This window comes from Sphaeramia orbicularis, chromosome 18 (genome assembly GCF_902148855.1).
Source record: "Sphaeramia orbicularis chromosome 18, fSphaOr1.1, whole genome shotgun sequence".
Classification (NCBI taxonomy): domain Eukaryota; kingdom Metazoa; phylum Chordata; class Actinopteri; order Kurtiformes; family Apogonidae; genus Sphaeramia; species Sphaeramia orbicularis.
In genome coordinates, this window is record NC_043974.1 from 36,638,935 (window position 1) to 36,657,105 (window position 18,171).

Sequence of the window (18,171 nt, forward strand, 5' to 3'; positions counted from 1 at the left end):
AAACAAAGAATGGGAAAAAAAAAAGTAGCTCATGTTAGTGGTTGATATTACCTGGAGGATCAAATAAACATTATATCGTCCAAGTTTCTACTCTTATCTTCTCCCTTCCATCTATTTCTACAGAGCTGTTACCTGGTTCATGAATGTGTGTAAAACAGCCGCTACTGATTATTTATGTAATCAGTTAATCTATTGATTATTTTCTTTAATTTATTCAAATTTTATTTCAATCAGTGGAAAAAAATAGTGGAAATGTGAGACAACCATGTCTGAAAATGACAAACAGCTTATCCTTTATTCAGGGGTCTCAAACTCATTTTCTTTCAGCCTGATTTGATCTCCAGTAGGCCGGACCAGTAAAATAATAACATAGTAACCTATAAATAATGACAACTTCAAATTTTTGTCTTTGTTTTAGTGCAAAAAAACCCATTAAATGATAAAAATACTTACTTTTATAAACTATTCAAACAAAAAAGATGTGAATGACCTGAAAAAACTGAAATTTCTCAAGAAAAATAAGTGCAATTTTAACAATACTATGCCTCAACTTATCATTTCTACATGTGCATTATGGATCGGATCTGCGAAGACACGAAACACTTAGTAACAGCCAGAAAATTGTTAAAATTGTGCTCAGTTTTCTTTAGACATTTCAGGTTGTTTATATTTGTTCAGGTTATTCACATTTTATTTTTACTGGATAGTTTGTAAATGTAAATATTTTCATAATTTAATGTTATTTTTTTCACATCAAACTGAGAAGAAAATATGGAGTCATTATTTTTTGTGGGTTATTATGCTATTATTTTACTGTAGATCATATTGGTGTGTATGTGGAACAAACTAAAATGAGTTCAACAGCCTTGACTCTGGAATTTTTGCACTTTGCAAATTCATCCCACGGGCCGGATTGTAACCTTTGGCGGGCCTCGTTTGGCCCCCGGGCCTCATGTTTGAGACCCCTGCCTTTATTTCAGAACTAGCTGAAACTACCACAAGAAGTAGAAAAGAAAAAAGGATATAAAGAAAATATCTATATAGAAATAACAACAATATAAACATATATATAGAAAAATATCTGTAGAAATGTGTGTGTGTCTGTATCTTGTGTGTGTTCTTGAATCTACGTGTGTTCCCTAAGTTTCCTTTTTAGACTACGGTGTTTCTGGTGACACTATCGTACACACTTCACTCCTATTCCCCCCTTTTAATTAATCAGCAGTTACAGCAAAACATGAATTGAACTCATGCATCAACATTTAGTTTGATCTTGAGTCTTTAATTAAAGTTGATGTCATGACTAGTGACCGCTGTCCCTTCATTATGCTAACATATTAGCATTAGCTTTAACTTTCTCACCTTGTGTCTCTGCTCTGGTATAATACGGAGCAGATGTTTCCAACATTAAAATCGTCTGACCTCCAAACCGCAGTGGATGTATTGGACTGTATTTTTAAAGTAATTTTTAAAGTCTTCACACACTGTAGACATTCCGCCTGGTACCATGTACGCCACAGTTACCATCAGCCTGAAACTTAATATCGAAACCAATGTTTAAAGGCAGCAAAATTAAGTAAATTAAATTGTAAATTTGTATCAATTTAAATTTTGATTAATTTAATTTACATTTTTATTTGTATTAAAATTTGTGATTGAGTAATTTTTTCTCCATTATTTCAAATCACTTAATCAATGAGTCGTTTCGGCTTCAAATGTTAATTCATTTTCATAACTAGAAGAAAAACATGTTTTCACAAGTTTTGCATCTTCAGTTTTTTTGTTTTTTTTTTGGAGATTTTTACCCACGTTTCTAAAGTAAAATTGGAGAACAGGTATAACAAGTGTTCAGAGAACGCAAACCTCCATGAAGCACCCTGAACGGTGTGCATGTGTGGATCGACTATTTCTTTTTAAATTAAACAGTTTCCAGGTTGTTCCATACAGCAGAAGAAGTTGAAGCTTGGTACCAGTCATGTGTATGTCAAATTGTATTAAATTCCAATCAATATTTGTTGAGTTATAATGAAAAATGTGTCGTAAATGGTATTTTCAATGTTAAATCAAATCGGAGGCTAATTGGAGTAATTTAGAATTTTTTATGAATTTTCGAAAATTGCTCAATGATGAGAGATCGGAACATTTGAGATTTTGTGACCTTGCTGTGACCTTGAACTTTGGCCTACTTGGCCCAAAATTTAATGGGTTGGTCCCAGGGCCTAGGCCTATCTGTGGGTACAATTTGGTAAAGATAGTTGGAATAGTTTTCCCCTAAAGTTGCAAACAAACAAACAAACAAACACACAAAGCAAAGTGATCACAATACCTCCTGGTGGAGGTAATGATCTCCTTTTGCCACAACTGTCAACACTATTTTCACTATGACATTTAAGCTGACAAAATTTACTGTTCTTTCCTTTGAAGAACCTGATCTGCAGTCACTGAAATAATTCTTAGACCACCCTTGTTTTCTTCAATTTCTTGTTCATTTTAATGCCTGGTACAACTAAAGGTACATTTGTTTGGACAAATTTAATGGTAACAACAAAAATAGCTCATAATAGTTTAATTTCAGAGCTGATATCTAGCCACTTTCCATGTTTTCTTGATAATAACCAAAATCACTTCAGTTCTTACATCAGTACCTATGGGACTGTACTGACAAAAACAGTGCTTTTAGTTCATTCCTCGTTTTCTTTTGTCTGTTTTAGTCACATGGTACACACAGGAGTTAGTACTTGGTGACTTTTGATGGTCTAATAATTTTTTCTGTGACTGTATATCTGTCCGATCCTTTAGCTGCTAACATGTCATAAATGTTATGATGAGGTCATGATGCGTCAGTTCTGTCCCGTAACACTCACCTGAACACTGAGCAGTTTGATGGAGTCTTCTGGGAAATTCACCCCCTCAAATACCACAGTGGGCAACGCCGGGGGGACGGCGCCGGCCCCAGAGTCATAGTCCTGATAAACCAGGTTGGCGGGGTCATCATCAGGTGGGGGCAGGAGGCGGAGCTCGTCCTGTGTGGCGTTGGCTGCATTTAAGGCGTCCATGTTGGATCATATGTGACCAGAGGGTGGCGCCATTTTACAGACACACTCAACCTGAGATGGAGACAAATAAAAGGTTAATATGACGTTCAACAAACGGACCTGACCTGGTGTTTTCAACTACATCCACCTATGACCCTGGAATCTAAATGAAATATCTGCACTTAACACAACACTGATGACTGTCACATCCTCATTGACGTAGTTTTAATGAACTTCTATTTGCTGAACTAGCGGCATTGTACAATAGCATGAGAGGCTAAAATCACCCAGCATACCTCACAACATTTGAATATGGACATAAAATTGTGCCTAGTAGGTAGTCAGATAATGTTTCTATTCATTTGGCGAGTTTGGTGGTGATCGGGTCTGTGAAGGCTGAGGAAAACCCGTACAAACGCCCTCCTGTGCTGCAACATCGATCGGACGGATGGACGGACACAGAACGGACATTATATAGTAGGATGCATACAACTATGGAGTCAAAATGATGACTTTAATTTTTGATATTGAAAATAAAATTTCGCATTGAAAACACACTGATACTGAAAAAAGAAACACTGGCATTGAAAAACGTGTATTGTAAAAAATTGTAAGTGGATCAAAACAGGTGTTGGCATTCATAATGTTTCACTGAAGTTCAAAACACAGACAGCAAATTATATGTTATTTAATTTGTTTTTTTTTTTTGCATTCTGATGTGTATTTCTGACGCGCAACCTATATGTTACACCAGGGGTGTAGGATTGGGTAGGGATACTGGGGACATGTCCTTATCAATATCCAGCCACTACTGTGTACTCACTATCAATCCAACCGCTGTCTGAAGTGTTTAGTCAATGATTTTGGCACACAAAGGGTTAACAGTCGGTCTCTGCTAGAAGTCCCACCTCTAACCTAAATATGGCTCTCCGATTGGCTCTGCGGTTTTGCTAACATACATGTGATTGGTCATCCCCGCTGTCACTCCATCTACTTGGAAAAGGAACCTGCTAGTTGGACAGTTGGACCGCGTAGCATAAATTGTCAACATGTTTGGCATTTGTTCTGCCAGGGTCACATCAGCTAGATGGATTTGAATATCAGTGGTGTCATTTACATGTACATTTGTACTTGTGCTTGTTTGTGTGTGCGTGTCCGTGCGTGTGTGTGTGCTCGGTAATTAGGATTTGAAGGATGTCAGTGAAAAGAAAACTGGTCATAAGACACTTGTTTAGGAGTCAAAGTGTAAGTTAGTTCAAGGGTATAGAACTGCAGAGGCTCAACACAGATATTGAATAAAAGACACTATTTAATGCCAAACAGATACACTTTTTTTCATGTTATTTTACTTATTTTCATGTATTTCTATGGAAGAACAACTGTTTAAAAAACACAAATAAAGAAAATTTGTGGGGAAAATACAATACATTTTCTAAATGTGATTCTAGATGTGAATTTATCCATGTTTTTTGGGGAATAAATTACATGTAATAACTGAAAGTTTAAAAAAAAAAAAGTGCCTTAAGCTTAAAATTTTTCAGAAATACTGAATTGAGATGGGAGATATGTTTCTTGTTGTTGCTGACTATTTATTTATTTATTCATTCATTCATTTATTTTTATTATGGTGTGAAAGCTTGATGCTGTACACATTTAAGTTGATGTATGCAGTGTATTAGGCGAAAAGGGTAGGCAAAAAAAATAAGCTTTTGCTTCTAGCCTATTCCTTCTTTGTTTTTTATGTTTATTACGATTAATGTACTAAGTACAATGATTGATGTAAAACCAAAAATAAATTAATTAATTCATTCGTTTGTCATAGAAATCAGTTCACTAGCAAACATATGTGCTATCACTCAACTTAGGACGACGCCACTCTGTCGTTGTTTTTCTGATGCAGTTATCATTTTTAAACATACAGCTGCTTGCTCTCAATCACTGAACTGCTGAAGACTGAAAAAGAATACTGAAGACTGTATCTGTCTGTGCTCATTGTAAAGGTCAAACTAGGTTTACTACCATCATGTAACCTGTGTAAAAGGTATATGAGCTGGACTTCAGCCAGCCTAATTTAGACGAATTACGAGGTTGCTCTGAGTGCTTGTAATTGCCTCACTTTGATTCTTGCAAGAATAACAAAGTATTTTTGTGATCCCTCAAATCAGAGTGTGGTGTTTTTCTTTGTCTCAGAGTGCTAGTAAATCCATTACACATTCATTCAAAGTAAAAGCCTTTTTTGCTCAGGCAGTAACTGTACCATCAAACTGTATGATCACTGTATCCCTAATCTGTTCATATGTCATGCATCAACATATTTATGTCAGGAGACAGACAGTAGAGAGGAGGGAGGAGGAGAGGCTGTAAATTCACAGGTGAGGTTCAATAAAAATGGATATGTCAGTCATGAGAACAACACTGCAGAATGCATTAAATTCTTGTATTGTCTTTAGATATTCAGACATGCATTATAAACTTGTCAATTACTGATTTTTTTTTTTCTGACTATGATTGTTTGCTTGGTTGATCAGCTCAACATGACGTGAAATTATAATCGCAAATGCAAAAAAACATCAACTTTCCGGAGTGCTGCCTCGGAGCACTTTTGTGTCCCCACCAATGTCAAAATCAAACCTACTCCCTTGTGTTGCACTATACCAGTGTCTTTCAACCTTGGGGTCAGGACCCTACATGGGGTTGCCTGAAATTTCTAGTAACTGATTAAAAAAAAAAAAACTCAAAAAAACCCAACTTACTAATCAAAAATATATGGTGAGTTGACAGAGACAATCCAAATCCATAAAAGACATGACAAACTGAGTCTGAAACTGAAGCACTGTGGTTCTGTTTATCTGTCAAATGTTCATTGTGGTCAGTTTCAGATGCTGCAGCTCTTTCATAATTCATAGTTTGAGTTCTTGTTTGTTTAGTATTAATTGTCGGCCTTGTAAATCCAAGCTGGACTGACTGTACATATCCTGAGCAAGGAAAATCCAATTCTCCCTTTGTGCAGTAATCTACACCTGGCTTTTCTGCCTCTGTCCATAATAATATACATTATATAGACTAAATGTCATCTAAAATTAATGTTTATTTGCAACATAGTATAGCAAACTATTATATGATCAAAAACAAATTCATTTTGGCAAAAAAATAAAGTCTCTGTTTTGAATGTCTGGGGTCGCCAGAAATTTGTGATGTTAAAATAGGGTCACAAGCTAAAAAAGGTTGAGAACCACTGCACTATACGCTGCGTCACTGCCTCTTTGATTCCAGAACACATGTCCGCTGTTTAAAGTCCAGCCTGTCTCACCTCTGTTACTCCTTTGGTTGTGGAAATCAGTCAAAGGTGGAAAAAAGGTGGGATCACCATCTCACCTTTTTTCCGGTATCTCTGTGTAAAAGTGGCTTTTATACACATTGACCTTTCTTGGACCCTTTTCTCATGACGAATTATCTTATAAATGTAGGCTTTAACCTGACCTGTGTTGTCAATATAAAAAAAAAAGTGATATTTTCAACACTAGAGACAAATACATGAATAAATACATGTACCTCACCAGTGACAAACACCTATGGGAGCAAACCGAATGATTCTTGTTAACTTTAGAGACCAGCTGCTTCTTTTCCACTTTCCACATCCAGCAGACGCAGCATAAGCCAGAATGCCTTCGTACAAATACACTGATTTACATTCAGAGTGGCTTAGTTTCTCTTTTATTTGAAACCTGTCTTGGAAACAAACAGCAGATTACTGTGAATAATCAGCTTAAAACAGGAAACAGCGTTGATAACAATAATAGCCTGGTTTACATGCAGTTTGGTCCAGAGCCAACATGCACCCACGACGACACTGGACACATTTATGCGACAAATCGGACAAGTTTTACTGTTTCGCTTCTGAATCCAGGAGCTTCTCTCAGGTGTTAAACATCCTCTGATCCTCCCAGACATTTCTACTGAACAAATTTCAGTGTTTTCCTGTTGTAACCTGGCCCTAAAGGTAGAATTATGGATTCATATTCTATTATTAACTCTTTAGTTGACAAAGAAATGCCAATAGTTTGATACTTAAATTAGTTTTTGTGCTTTTTTTTTTTAAATCAGGAAAATCAGGAGTATAATATAATAATGAATGCTGTTAAATCACTAAAGAAACATAGAATAGAGAGACAAAAGTATCAGTGGGTCTTTATGAGTTAATAGTATCATCAGGAAATACTGAACCAGCTGCTTTTAAATAAGGAATCAAAAATTAAAAAAAACATTACAAAAGAAAACAAAAATCCATCCACATACTGTTGAGCAATTAGAAGGTTAGATGTAGGTGAAGTTGTACCAGAAGCTTCTATTAAATGTTCAATATTGACCCGTCAGAGTCACTCTGCATTACAGCAGGTTGGTGACATTAACATAAATAGCCTGTTTTATCCTTATTTCCACATCATTTCCAGTCATTTTATTGTTGCTTTTGTGATGACAGTGTCTCATTATGCCCCATTCGTCTGATATATTGGTCTAATATTCCTTACCCCACGACAAGAAAAAAAAAACAATTAGAAACATCTGACATGTGTTGAACAGAAAATTAATGCCATAAATCTCAAACGAATCTCACATTGTCTGAACCAAAGGGTTAAAAACATGTAAAGTACAAAGGGAGGTCACAGTAAATATGACCACTTGGGTTGATAGAAGCTGTTTTTAACCTGAAACTGTAGTTTTTCCTGCTGTTCATACTTCACACATATCCAGACTGGATCTAAATACAGACACTGACAAATGCATATGAGTCAGTGGCGGCTACTCGTCTTTCAGACAGGGGAAGCTCATTGTCGGCTTACGTTTAAAAAAAAAAAAAAAGTCAAGTTATTTAAACATAAATTCCGCCCTCCGTTCCTTTTTAAGAAAATGGTCAGTGACCTTATCGTACCAACTAAACAAGAAAACATTGAAATTATGTTAAATTGAAACAAGGAAGTACAATGAGTGTGTTTTATTTACAGTGCAAGAAATGAACGAGTAATTTCGTAGTGGTTTCTCTCTCGATTTCACAGCAGAATGTGCGACGGTATTAAACTGAACTGTGTCAGTGAAGGAGTAGATCTTAAAATAGCTGTCAATCAAACGGGATTCAGCCTTTCGACTGATCCTCCAATCAGCACGTGGAAGCCCGGCGTCCAGCCCGGCCGAGCTCCGCCCTCAGCTCCATTCACCCCCAGAGACACTGAGCGTCCGGGGGTGGGACAACATTGTGGCATTTATCCAATTACCGTCCAGTTTAGAGGCAATGAAAAAAACTGTTCCACTCAGTCCCATTGAAGTGCATGGACGCTGAGCGTCTACGGACAAATGCACTGAGCAGAGATCGAATGAGAAAACAGCGCAACAGGAATGTATGAGAAGTGAACAACATCGAGTCTGTTGATTTGTGATAAAGCTGATTCTGAACGAACTCGTCTGTGAGATGAACGTGTTCTAACACATTTGTAGTCAATGAAATGTCAACACAACCGAACATATTTAACCATTTAATTTTCGTAATTTTAGGGGAGGCCAGGCTTCCCTTGCAGTCTGTGAGAAATCACCACTGGTATGAGTGGACATTTAACTTTAATAAACCAACAAACACAGTGTTAGAACAGGACTTTTACACTTCATAGTCTGATGTAGATTCAGTTTTCTGCTGCTTTCAGTTTTAATATCTACACGTTTGACTTGTTTGAGCTCAGTTATTTTATAAACGTTCCAGTAGTTTAACCAAAACTAGTTTGGTTAAAGAATGAAACAAGTGATTGATCCAGTCTGTTCATACACAGCATTGATTTGTTACCCCGCCCCCTGAAAGGGAGGCAAGGACTATTGTTTTTGGTTTGGTTTGTTTGTTTCTTTGGATTTCTTGGGTCTTTTTTTTCTTTATTGTTTTTGGTATGGTTTGTTTCTTTGTTTGTTAACACTGTAGCAGCAAAATTATTGGTTCAGTTCATACCAAATTGAGTTTATAGATTGCCAGTGATCCAGAATAGTTCTGATTACACTTTCGGAACAGTAGGTCAAAGTTCAAATTTTTAATGAATTTTTATGTATGTATGTATGTATGTATTTATTTATTTTCTTTTTTTCCAATTTATTTATAATGGACAAAATGTCAAATGTTTGTAGCAGCACAAATATTGGTTGAATTCGCACCAAATTGAGTTTATAGATTGCCAGTGACACAGATGTCATTACATTTGGGGAAAAGAAGATCAAGGTTTCAATTTTTTATGAATTTCTTAAATCTTCAAATCTTTAAAAAAATTTTCCCATTTACTTATAATGGGCAAAATTTCATATGGCAGCAAATCTATTAATAACTGAACAGAAACAGGTTTCTCCATCCACTGTCATTTATTTATTTAAACATGCAAAGAAACTAAATAAAACAAAACAAAGCAAATTAAGACAAAAATAAAATCACATTTAAATGAACAGAATTTATCCTCAAGTACATACAAGTCTGAATTTTGCGTGGTCGAAAAGGTCATTGATCCAACTCCATGGGTTTTACTGGTGAATCAATGTTGTAGAAGATGACGATGTTTCCACGGTAACTACAGAGCCTCTGAACATCCAAATGGGTCATATGTGATGACCATGAAAAGATGACAAACTGCATTTTACACCAATTATTTACATGTATTGATAGGATTAGTGGATCAATAGGTATTAAACAGTTTAGATCAGTAGATGGTTTAGGTCTTTATGGGTTAAATACAGAGAAAAAACTGTTTTGGAACTGCCACATAAGTCTTTATGGGTCAAAGTTTAATAAAGTATGAGACCCATAAAACTCATATGTCATATCAGGAGAATCCAAACTCCACTTGACACTTACACCACTGACTTGGATGGACACGTTTTCCCCTGAAACACACTCCAAACGTCCACATTTCCATTCCTAAAAGTCCAACTTTCTTTCTCCACTGGTCTGTTTGGACTCTTTTTACTTCAATGTGCTTTAGAGAAACAGACATTTTTGTGTGGACCGTTTGTGTTGTTGTTTCCCTGCGGCGTTTCAGAGCATGTTTCGGTTCCAGAGCAGATGGTGGTTGTACTGGGCTGATCCCACCGCCGCCGACCCGCTTCAGGCGCCGCAAATGCTCGCACACAACGCCTTCAAACATAAAGCTCAGGCCACGTAGGCGGACGGAAAGGTCCAAAAAGTTTAGGCGTCAACACTCCTTTGCTACACGTGTCTTTCTTAGAATATGTTCAAACGCATTTCGCACATCGTCAAAGTTTTTAATGATCAGTATTCAGTCTGTGGAAAACCAACTTCACACTTATCACCATTAATGAGACGCAAACTCTTGTCACTGTCTTATTTTTCTCACTTTGAGGACTGTTATTTACGGAGAAGCATTTGGAAATGACATGTTTGGGAGAATTCAAAAGACTCTTCGCAGCGTTTTCAGAGCTTTTAAGCCACTTCACTTACCATCGTGCCTCTGTTCTGCTCTTTCATTAAGGCTTTTTAAAATTGGTTTCTCAAAGTGACAGAGTTTCCTGTTGGTATCAGATAAACTACCTCCTATACCGCGATCCTTTTAAGACAGCCATAATAACAGGACGCATAGGTGTCTTCAAGTTTTATCTGCAATAAAAGTGTCAGAAAATATATATATATATTTTTTGTCATTTCTTTTGCACCTTTGTTTTCAGGAAGAACTTAACTTTCAATATCTGGCTATTAATTACCTTCTCCAAGGAACAGCGGAGGTTCTGTTTTCACCGGAGTTTGTCTGTTTGCTTGTTTGTTTGTCTGTTAGCAAGGTAACTCAAAAAGTTATAGACGGATTTTGATGAAACTTCAGGAAATGTTGATACTGGCACAAGGCACAAATGATTACATTTTGGTGGTGATGGGGGGGTGTGGGGTGGTTGTCTGTCTTTTAACAAGATAACTCAAAAACTTATAGACGGATTTTGATTAAACTTGGTGGTGGGGGGGGGGGTGGATTTTGACGAAGTTTTTAGGAAATGTTGATACTAGCACAAGGAGAAATGATTACATTTTGGTGGTGGTGGTGGTGGTGGTGGTGGGGGGGGGGGTTGATTAAATTTTCAGGAAATGTTGGTACTGGCACAAGGAACAAAAGATGAAATTTTTGTGGTGATCAGGGGTCGGGGGGTGGACAAAGGGGGTTTGATTAAATTTTCAGGAAATGTTGGTAGTGGCACAAGGAGCAAAAGATGAAATTTTGGTGGTGATCAGGGGAGTGGTGGGGGGCGGGGGGTTCGGATTTTGATGAAATTTTTGGGAAATATTGAGACTAGCACAAGGAACAAATGATTACATTTTGGTGGTGATTGGGGGTGGGGTGTGTGGGGGGTGCATTTTTTGACGAAATTTTCAGAGAATGTTGATACTAGCTCAAGGAACAAATGATTACATTTTTGTGGTGATCAGGGGTCGGGGGGTGGACAAAGGGGGTTTGATTAAATTTTCAGGAAATGTTGGTAGTGGCACAAGGAGCAAAAGATGAAATTTTGGTGGTGATCAGGGGAGTGGGGGGGCGGTGGGTTTGGATTTTGATGAAATTTTTGGGAAAATATTGAGACTAGCACAAGGAACAAATGATTACATTTTGGTGGTGATGGGGGGGCACTTTCTGAGTGCTTTTGTAGTTAATTCTGTGTCTTGTATATATGTGTGTGTGTGTGTGTGTGTGTGTGTGTGTGTGTGTGTGTATTGTCTACTTTTGGACTTCGTGCCTGCAAATAAAATAAAAGTTTATTCACAGAGGCAGGATACACCAACCTGTAGTTAGTATTTCACACACACAACAAAAAAACTCACAACTGTGAGAACAAATGTGGTGAATACACACATAAATGCCAAGTAATTTAGTCTGAGGCTGTTTTTTTTTAAAGGGTCGATGCAGTTTTCAGACTCTTGGAACAGAACCAGAGTCCGACCAAACTCAACAACTGGGGGACACACACACACATCACATCACTAGCCTAAGGGGGAAACCACCTCACACATGTACAGCACATAAATACCAACATATACACACACACACACACACACATGTATGAACACTTCTACACATCGACAGGGAAAAAAAAAACCCAACACACACAACCTCAACACAAATGCAACACAAACTCACTGGGGAATAAACAGACACACACATCGTCCACGGCTCACTGAGCTGATCCACTGAGCATGTCGCCTCGGGCCGCTCAGCGCTGACACGACCTAAGACGGCGCCAGCGAAGAAGAAACATGACGAGATGAGACCAGAGCTCACCTCGCAAAAAAAAGGTCAAAGGTCACACGAACAACCTTTCTCCGGCGCTCCTCCATCGTGCGGATCTGCCGTCGATAACTCTGCGGATCAGCGGAGTCTTAGTGAGCGTGGATGTGGTACATGCAGGTGTTATTTGATTTGTCTGAACACCTGAGACCTGAGTGTCCTGATGTGGACATAAACGACTTCAGTGAGTAAAGTGGGAAGAGGAACGCCACTGTGTTCACAGACAGATAAACAGACCTGACTGTTTTAACAGAGGAATACCAGGGGCAGCTGGATATGTTAACCCAACATAAGATAAGACTAGAAGCACTCAGAGAGCGCAGACCTCCGCCAAGGCAGATCAGTGCCCCCCCCCCCGATCACCACCAAAATTTAATCATTTGTTCCTTGTGCCAGTATCAACATTTCCTGAAATTTTCATCCAAATCCGTCCATAACTTTTTGAGTTATCTTGCACAGACACAGACAAACCAACGCTGGCAACAACATAACCTCCTTGGTGGAGATAAGAAAATGAAGATAAGATAAATTAAGATAAGGTAAGGTAGGATAGGGTAAGGTAAGGTAGAATAGGGTAAGGTAAGGTAGGATAGGGTAGGGTACGGTAAGGTAAGGTAAGGTAGGACAGGGTAAGGGAAGGTAGGATAGGATAAGGGAAGGTAAGGTAGGACAGGGTAAGGTAAAGTAAGTTAGGATAAGATAGGATAAGATAAGGTAAGGTAGAATGGGATAAGATAAGGTAAGGTAAGGTGTGATAAGATAGGATAGGATAAGGTAAGATAGGGTAGGATAAGGTAAGGTAGGATAGGGTAAGGTAAGATAGGATAACATAATCTAAGGTAAGGTAGGATAGGGTAAGATAAGATAAGGTAAAGTAAAATGTGATAAGATAGGATAAGGTAAGGTAAGGTAGGATAAGATGAGATAAGCTAAGGTAAGGTAAGGTGTGATAAGATAGGATAAGGTAGGATAGGATAAGATGGAAATTCAAATGTACAGCAGCACAATACAATATGTATCAAATACAATAAAAAAATTAAAAAGCTAAAAAATTTATAAAAATTTGTTAAAGTGACTAAAATCCTGAAGCCCAGCTTCTCCTCTGCCCCCCCGCCCCCTCCATTTTTTTTCAGGATGTGCCACTGTCTGTAGACTTCAAGTCTGAACATAACTGAGAACATAGGACACCAGGATGTTCTTCTAGTATCACAGAAATCTCGACCTTTATTTGGACATGTCTTTTTTTTCCTTTTGCAACAGCAGATCTATTGGCTTGTTCAGCTTTAGCATCAGCTGCAGAGATAAAGCTGCACGAAGCCTAGCTAATTCCTAAGCAAATGTCAAGTAAACAATGTTAGCTCAGTGTAATACCAGGATTGTGTTTGGGACATTCCCAGCATTTATGATAAAACCTCGACCATGTTGTCGGTAACAGTCGACACTGGGACAAACTCAGGCTCCGCCTGTTTCACATGGACTTAGAAGTTAAATTAAAAAAACAGGGCAAGTTCAGCCATTTTTGGAATTAGTATAATATTTGGGCTTTACTTTGTATCACAGCTGAATGTAACTGGGATTAAGGGTGACAAAACTGTGGGGATTTTCATAGAAATATGACAAAAGCGTATTCCTTGGATAGTCGTATATTTACACCTTACATTTTTTTATTTGTTCCATGTTCATGTATTAAATTATTCCCAATAGTCTATTCTCTTTATTTCATTTTTTTCTTGCTTTTGCTACTAACAGTAATTACCTATTCATTCATTGTTATCCCTTTGTTGTAATTATTATTACCTTGATACTTGTTGTTTCTACTAGTATTTTATAATGTTCAATACTGTTTTTCTTTTTTAGTTATTAGTCGCTTTGCCATTGGCCATCAGCGCAAAACTTTGCCAATATTTACTAAATGCCAAAAAAACAGAAGTGCGTAATATTGTTTTTTTTTCCATTAAATCACAAATGCAATGATTTGTTTATTATCGCGAGATGACCAGAGAAGTCATTCCATAAACATGGTGAAAAATGTAAATATGGTGTTGATTTACAGATATATTCATTATTGTTATATATTACCCCTCGATCTCGTACTAAATGAAAAAATGATGTGGTTTCCTGGTGTGCACACATACACACGTTTCTTTTAAAACTCTTCTTCTTCGCTTGTTGAAACATCCGTCAACATCTTTTTTTTTTTTAATTCACGCGACTCCAGTTGTGGAAAAAGGTCTTTCCATTGCAGTTTTGCGTGATCTACCAATTGCGCTAGGCCTGAAAAACCACCTCATGCCAGTGCAAAAACTTGTGAATTTTGGTGAAATTGTCATTTTTCTATTAAGTAAATTTTTATGCGTAAGTTATTGTCATGCAATTTAAGGGTCAATGGAAAAGTGACTATTGTTTTGCTATTTTCTTGTAGTATGTCTAGTGTGTATATTCGGTGTTGTGCAGCAATTGGAACCTCAGTCTCCTGAGGGATCAGTAAGGTTCTACTGCAGTGTTTTTCAACCTTGGTGTCAGGACTCCATGTGGGGTCACCTGGAATTTCTAGTAATTGATAAAAATAAAAACTTACTAGGAAAAAATGTATGGTGAGTTGACAGAGACAAACCCAATCCATGAAAGACATGACAAACTGTGAAGCTGAAACTGAAGTACTGTGGTTCTGTTTATGTGTCAAATGTTCATTGTGGTCAGTTTCAGATGCTGCAGCTCTTTCATAATTCATAGTTTGAGTTCTTGTTTGTTCAGTATTAATTGTCAGCCTTGTAAATCCAAGCTGGACTGACTGTACATATCCTGACCAAGGAAAATACAATTCTCCCTTTGTGCAGTAATCTACACCTGGCTTTTCTGCCTCCATCCATAATAATATAGATTATATAGACTAAATGTCATCTAAAATTAATATTTATTTGCAACATAGTATAGCAAACTATTACAGGGTGGGGAATCAAAATTTACAATATTTTGAGGCAGGGATTGAAAGACAGTGTATGACCAATTAGTTTATTGAAAGTCATGAGAATTTATTTGCCACAAGAAAATTGACATAATAGAAAATGTTTTTATTCTATGTGTCCTCCTTCTTTCTCAATAACTGCCTTCACACGCTTCCTGAAACTTGCGCAAGTGCTCCTCAAATATTCGGGTGACAACTTCTCCCATTCTTCTTTAATAGTATCTTCCAGACTTTCTCGTAATAGTTTTGCTCATAGTCATTCTCTTCTTTCCATTATAAACAGTCTTTATGGACACTCCAACTATTTTTGAAATCTCCTTTGGTGTGACGAGTGCATTCAGCAAATCACACACTCTTTGACGTTTGCTTTCCTGATTACTCATATGGGCAAAAGTTTCTGAAAAGGTATGGATAATAGTGTTAGGTATGATTATGACATCAATATATGTTTGGTTTCAAAACAATTGACGAAGTGCCTGCTGAGAAAAAACAACTAAATGTTCATTGTAAATTTTGCTTCACCACCCTGTACATGCTCAAAAACAAATTAATTTTAGCAAAAGAAATGTCTCTATTTTGAATGTCTTGGGTCGCCAGAAATTTGTGATGTTAAAATGGGATCACGAGTAGGGGTGTAAGAAAATATCGGTTCTGCAATATATCGCGGTATTTCATTTCACAGTACTGTATCGATATTAGAGCCCGACTGATTAATCGGCCGGCCGATTATAGCGTTTCACCAATTAATCAACATCAGCCAATATGTAGCCGATGTGGCCGATATTTTCACTTTTTTTGCTGCACTGAGATTCTGTCACTCGCTGTTCCTGTGTGTGTGTGTGTGTGTGTGTGTGTGACATGGAGAGTCAGACGAACAATAAAGCAAGTTAGTTTCACTTTCACTCCTGCTCGGACAATGACGCTATCACCCCCCCACACACAATCACATAATCACGGAGCTACTGCTAATCCCCCCTGCTCCGACTCCGACCCCCCAACCACCACCATCACTGGCGAAAATCATGGACCGCTACCGCATGCTCTGACGAGGATGAACCGCAGGAACAACTTAGGACTCACCTAATTCACTCTGCACATGCTCAGTTTAGTCCTTAGTCCACATGGGAAGTTGTAGTGCCGTGAGGCAGACACATCAAAATTTGTGAGTGAAAACATAATTGTGTGATAAGTCATATTTTTTGCTCTAATTATTTTTGTGATTGCATAGTTTTTATTTGAAAGTTGTGTAAATTATATTTGTGAGATAAAGAAAGATTTATGCAACTGTTTATCCACCTGTCCACAATTGTCTAATATTAGATTATTATATCCTGTGTAGATCAGTGTTCTTATTTCATATATCGGCCAATATCAGATATCGGCCGATATATTGGATATCGGCTTTTTTTAGCCCCCAATATCGGTATCAGCATTGGCCCCAAAAATCCCATATCGGTCGGGCTCTAATCGATATTAAAAAGTACTGTATCGATATTTTTAGGTATTTATTCAAATGCAGATATTGTGGAGGTTCATTTTTGTTTTTTTTTGTTTTTGTTTATATGTTATTTATTATTATTTAACACTCTTTTATTAAATAATGTTAGTTCCTTTGTTGGGATTGCACAAAAATAATGTTCTGATGTTAGTTCTGAACTAATAGAATATGAACGTAAGAACAGGATCTTAAACTGTAATGTCTGTAAAACAAAATTTAAGTTTTAACACAGGAACATTTTGTGATATAGCATTAGATCCTGTTCTGATCAAATAAAAATGTCTTTAGTTTTTGTGCATATTTCTGGTGTAATTCAATTCTTCCAGGAAATAATCATTTAAAAAAAGAAACAGACAAAAATTTGCCTTTTTAACAGTATCATGATATACCGTGATATATCGTATCGTGATCCTAGTATTGTGATTTGTATCGTATCGCCAGATTCTTGCCAATACACAGCCCTAGTCACGAGGCAAAAAAGGCTGTGAACGAATCAAATCGAATCGAATCCGATCTAATGTTTCAGCCACAAGTTAAATACAAAATCTACAGGATGCTCCATTTCCAATGAAATCAAATACAAACAGCAAACAGTCCTTTTTCTTTTCTAATCCTAACCCCAACCCTGGATAATTGTAAGGGTCCCATGAAAGGAACATTAAAAGGTTGACTGACCCCGTATGAGTCCCTGTCTTCTCCAAATCGCATAATCTGTGACTAAAACCTCTATGACGTCTAACTCATCTTCATCTGTGAGATTTAGTCACTGTAGTCTTTTCAAAGTCACACCAAAGTGTTTTCTCCCAGGCTTCAGTTGGATAAAAACACACCAGGTCCTGTTGTACTCCCATGCTTTTCCTAACAAATTCTGCTCACAGCGTTACCTCTAGGTTGTTCCAACACAAACACTGAGATTTCATTTCATGTTTGTTGAGACGTTTCATTGACATTCAGCAAGCGGCAGAAATCTCGCCCGATCTCTCTCCGAGGATGACTGTTCATTATTTATCTCTTCAAGCTGGCCTGTGTGATTGCAGGTCAGAACAAAGACACGGAGCTGTTAGGAAACACCCTGAGGTCCTGACATGGAAACACAAGCAGGACCGACAGCCACTCCAGAGACGCCGCCGAGAAAAAACACACTTCATTCAATCACAAAGTGGTTCTCGGAGGTGTTTGCATAAAAGAGAGTGACCCAAACAAAAGCCAAGGTTAATAAAGCCCCTCTGGCTTGTCTTCATGTTCAGTTTCCTTATTTCTTTAACTGTTTTTCAAAGGGAAAAGTCCAAATTAGGCTGCAGTCTTTAACCCATAAAGACCCAAATTGCCACTGGCGACTGAAACCGTCGACTGATTTAAATGTTAAATACC

The 18,171-nt window shown here is 37.5% G+C and overlaps 1 protein-coding gene across 1 annotated transcript in view; it reads right to left on the minus strand.

Moving 5' to 3' along the window:
* Positions 1-18,171, minus strand: part of npy2rl (neuropeptide Y receptor Y2, like) — a 117,802-nt gene that overhangs the window by 28,640 nt on the left and 70,991 nt on the right. Inside the window, exon 2 of the mRNA XM_030162805.1 lies at positions 2,865-3,107. Coding sequence (XP_030018665.1) covers positions 2,865-3,056 — 192 coding nt within the window. The 5' untranslated portion in view covers positions 3,057-3,107. The remainder of the gene's footprint in view (positions 1-2,864; positions 3,108-18,171) is intronic.